The sequence below is a fragment of the Anneissia japonica genome, unplaced genomic scaffold (genome assembly GCF_011630105.1).
Source record: "Anneissia japonica isolate Jap-2015-1 unplaced genomic scaffold, ASM1163010v1 scaffold1005_len2656397_cov198, whole genome shotgun sequence".
Taxonomy (NCBI): Eukaryota; Metazoa; Echinodermata; class Crinoidea; order Comatulida; family Comatulidae; genus Anneissia; species Anneissia japonica.
This window is the reverse complement of record NW_022683792.1, coordinates 2,021,673-2,026,053: the sequence shown is the minus strand read 5'-3', so window position 1 is coordinate 2,026,053 and position 4,381 is coordinate 2,021,673. Positions and strand designations below refer to the sequence as shown.

Sequence of the window (4,381 nt, the reverse complement as noted above, 5' to 3'; positions counted from 1 at the left end):
TAATTAGCTACATTTAGTCCAGATTTCAGAGTTACTATAGTTGGTCAAACTTATTGTCAAACAAATCAATCTATCTATTTAATATTCAGCATGATAATTACCTATATACATATAGTCTACAAGGAAAGTATTTGGTTCATTTCTGTTTTGTTTTTTGTTAACTGATGATGGGTTGAAGATAACCCGAAACATGTTTGCCATTAAATCTTCTTTATTAAGGAAATATGAAAAGATTACTCTTCGTTTGAACAAAGCCGAATTGGATTTTAATTTTTTACATAATTGCAAGGCATTCGGAGTTTTTCCTAAATATATATATATATTATATACAGTTCCGTAGCGAAGTGATATTCAAGTATTAGTCTAATACCATCCAGATGAAATTTATTTATGCAATTCTTCCTAGCGACAATGTATATGAAAACAGTAACATATCATTATTTTTTTAGAATTATTTCTAAGATTTTACATTTTAAACGACTCAAACTGTCACCCATAAAAAAAAGTATTTGGCTACTACCTCTTTTTCTACCTTTACAATGATGAACTACTTTCAGCGCGACGCTATACCTTCTTATTAGGCCTTTTCATGTATTTGTTAGTCCATAAATGTATGCGACGCTACGGACATTCATTCATTCATTGCGACGCTACGGACATTCATTCATTCACTCATACATGTATTTATTCAGCCAAATGATAGGAAATTACAGTAATAAAACATGCAAAGTTTATTAATGACACAAATGACTGAACAAGTATTGGAAAACATATCTATATACAATGGCCATGATAGACCAAGAAAACCAACGTTTATTAAAAAAAATAATCAGTTGGCTTTATAACCAACATCTATAATGTATAAACAATTGACAACCTTAATTCACACGGCATTTATGACTAGTACCGAATTACTTTCTTTTTTAGACTGGGAATTTAAGGGGAAATCAAAGCTTAGCAGTGAATTTACCAACGCCGTATGAACCGCCCATCGACAATGTAGCGGTAAGCATAACATCTGACTTTGTGTCACTGAATAATATTCATATTATGTAGAACCTGTTCTTCAATGTTAAATAGGAATGTTAAGTTTAATTTTAATTGTTAAATTGTTAACGAAAATAAATATCATTCTGTTTTAATCTAATTCTGATAATGAGAGAATGATTGAAAAATTAAGTAGACAATTGAATGAATGAATGAATGAATGAATGGATAAAGGAATGAATGAATGAATACATGAATGCATGAATACATGACTGAATAAATAAATTAATTGATTAATTGAAAATGAATGAATGAATGAAGGAATGAATTAATTATGGATGGCTAAATGGATGGGTGAATGAATTAATTTATGAGTGAAAAATTACAGTATAACCGAAAAAACAAAGAATTAAAGTAGGAATGAAAAATCAAATGAACGATTAAACGAATAAACAAATAAATAAATAAATGAATAAACGAGTGGAGGAGTAAGTGAATGAATCGGGATACTGACTAAGGGCAATACATTAATGGGTTACAGCACAAAGCTATATAATTATCTATTTACTTATAAATTTCCACATAGACAACGCTTCCCATTTGCTGTCTGAGTTTTATCTATTAGTATTGTATCGCCATTTGGTCTTGTGCGCATCTTTCTGCTGTTCTGATGGAAACATTGGTATCTTTGCGAATCTGGTCGATCCAAAGTTTGCAGGGTCCACCAGTTTTCCTCTTATTGTTATAAGATTCAGCGTAGGCTGTCTTAACATAGCTATCTCTTTCCCGGCCACTCTTGCGACGATATGACCGAAACAGAGTAGTCGTCTGTCTTGAATCTTTTGTACTAGACCTACTATTTTCCTTATATCGGTGTTGCGTGATTTATCAAGCAGGGATACCCGGCGTATTTTCCGAAGACATGTCGTTTCCAATACTAGTATCTTATTTTCATCTCATTGTCAGTGTCCATGTTTCAGCACTGATGAAGAATATGGCTATTTGGAACGATGAGCGACTTAAAGAGAAACATTTTTGTAGCAGTGCTAATGGTACGGTTTTTCAAAGGAGAAATATGATATTATAACAGTTTAACAGACATCTGAGGAACTTCAATCAATCAGTCAATTAATCAGTCAGTCCTACAGAGGCCTACATTTTATTCCGTATTACGGTTACCATATATAACAGAACAGAGGTATAAATAATTCGAAACAAGTTGAATTGGAAAAATTAAATGAAGGCATTTACATTTTTATTTCATCGGTGCGTCCATACAAAATAATGAGCGTATGATCTTTAGTCGATCATATCAAAATTTATTGTCGAAGATATTAAACCTGCTTTAGACGTTCGACATTTTTGGTAATCAGAAAGGGCTTGTATACGACCATGGAGACTAGTTCCTCCATTACGACTCATTACTTGATAGAAGTCTACAACTCGTATCTCATGCGGAAACCCATAATACTATTAGCACGCTTATCGGATTTCACTAAAGTGTTTGATATTGAGTATCGCATTGCTGTTAACAGACTTCTTAGCATGATGTTGCTTTGCTGCCAATGGGTTGTCGATTTTCATTCTGATAGAAGGATCAAATACATAAACGTTTTTCTGAGTGGGAAACTCTTACAGGTGAATTTCCTCATCATTTCCCCTATAATGTTTGTATCTTTAACAGTACGATGAACGAAGAATTTATGTTGGAATATAGTAGGCCTATCCAGGTCTGAAAAAGTATGTGGATGATTTGACACTTGGATAAAGTCGAGTTTTGGTGACCCAAGTCGATATCAAGGTGGATTAGATGCACTCTACAAATGTTCTAAGATCATTGACCTGGCTTAACCCCTCTATGTGCCATCATGTAGACGTATTTTGGACGGAAAACACTGGATATCCACATTGATAATACTCCTTTATCGATTGTGAACGAAGTTAAACTTATTGCTGTTGATTCAGTGCAATTTAAAATGGGATGCTCAAAAGTTAAACGTATGGTTAAAAAGACCAGCAATAAGTTGTTTATAAACAAACTGGACTTGACATTTCTGATCTTCTTGTTGAGTACAAATGGTATATTCGCCCGGTACTTGAATAATGCTGTGGCAGCTTGGAATAGAGGACTGTTTTGCAGAGGGCTCGTCTCGGAGATGTTCAGATTTGTATGTGCCGCTAGTTACTTGGAGTGGGGAGGACAGTACCTGGATTACGGAAGTGGATTACGGAAGTGCTCACACTGTTCTTGGACTGGAGTATCTCAGCGATCGCCGGATGACACTGTGTAGAGAGGTTGGCTAAAAAGGCCGTGTGAGCGACAAATTTCCACACTGGTTTCAGAAAGTAAAGTCCACCCAATTTATGCAGCTTCGGGAAGAGAAGAGATCGACAACCATATTTAAAATACTGTAGTCCAATACTACAATACTGTACCATATCTCACAAATTTCTTTAATTAACAATTTTTTTTTTGATAACCCACATTTCCACATTTCTTCACATGTCCTCACTTTGACATCCAGCGGTCATGTGGCACTGCCCGGGTGTGGTGGTTACTTGGTTAGTTTTGGCTTTTGTACTGTACTGCCACTTTGATGGGCTTGGCTGCGTGTGTGTAAGGCATCCGTGTGTGGGTCACCTGCAGCTTAAATGTGAGGGGTTTTTTTCCAATTCAATTTGGCTTATATTTCAACTCTTTTTTTTAAATGAATGTGTACGGTTTTTAAATTAAATTTTATTGTAAACAAATGCCACCACATTTCAGCCCTTTAGCTGCCATGGAATTTGTAGGCCTACTTGATTGTATTGTTTTTGAAATAAAAACACCGCAGTTGTTTCATCAGTTGCAGAGGAGTTATGTGGACTCGAAATTGTGACTTTCACACATTCGAGCCCTGACTTCGTGAACATAATGTTAAATACGTTACGTAATTACCTATTTTATTAATCAAATTAAGTCGATACTAATTACCACGTTCTGACGTTTGGCCTATATTGATTTTAATTTCATTGCTGGAATATTATGTTAAATATTAAGCGGCCCGTAATCGCATTTTCTATGAATACACAGACTATGGTAATCGGTTCATGGTTCATGGTTCATGGTGGAACTATGAGATGTACAGTTAATTTTCTTTTCATTGGGCAGCAAGTGTACGCACCTTATGCCCCTCCTCCCTGGATAATTGCTAAGGCCCCACAAGATGACAGGGTGTATAAACGTACGTATTTTAACACGTGTTTATGGAATATACATTATATATATATATATATATATAAAATAACACTGCAGTTGTTAACATAAACGCCGGACACTTTGACATAATTTGAGACATGTACATTTATTTAACGAAATTTTCGGCAGCACCTGCTGCCTTCGTCAGCGTAAGAG

At 35.0% G+C, this 4,381-nt stretch overlaps 1 protein-coding gene across 3 annotated transcripts in view; it reads left to right on the top strand.

Annotated features, from left to right (window-relative positions):
• The window catches only part of LOC117102384, an 11,517-nt gene that overhangs the window by 3,536 nt on the left and 3,600 nt on the right, over positions 1-4,381 (top strand). For 2 of the 3 annotated variants that reach the window (XM_033242646.1, XM_033242640.1), the window contains exon 2: positions 928-1,005. In XM_033242646.1, coding sequence (XP_033098537.1) covers positions 928-1,005 — 78 coding nt within the window. Of the gene's footprint in view, positions 1-927; positions 1,006-2,467; positions 3,642-4,381 lie in introns of those variants that run through there. The other variant, XR_004444408.1, reaches the window with a different exon arrangement.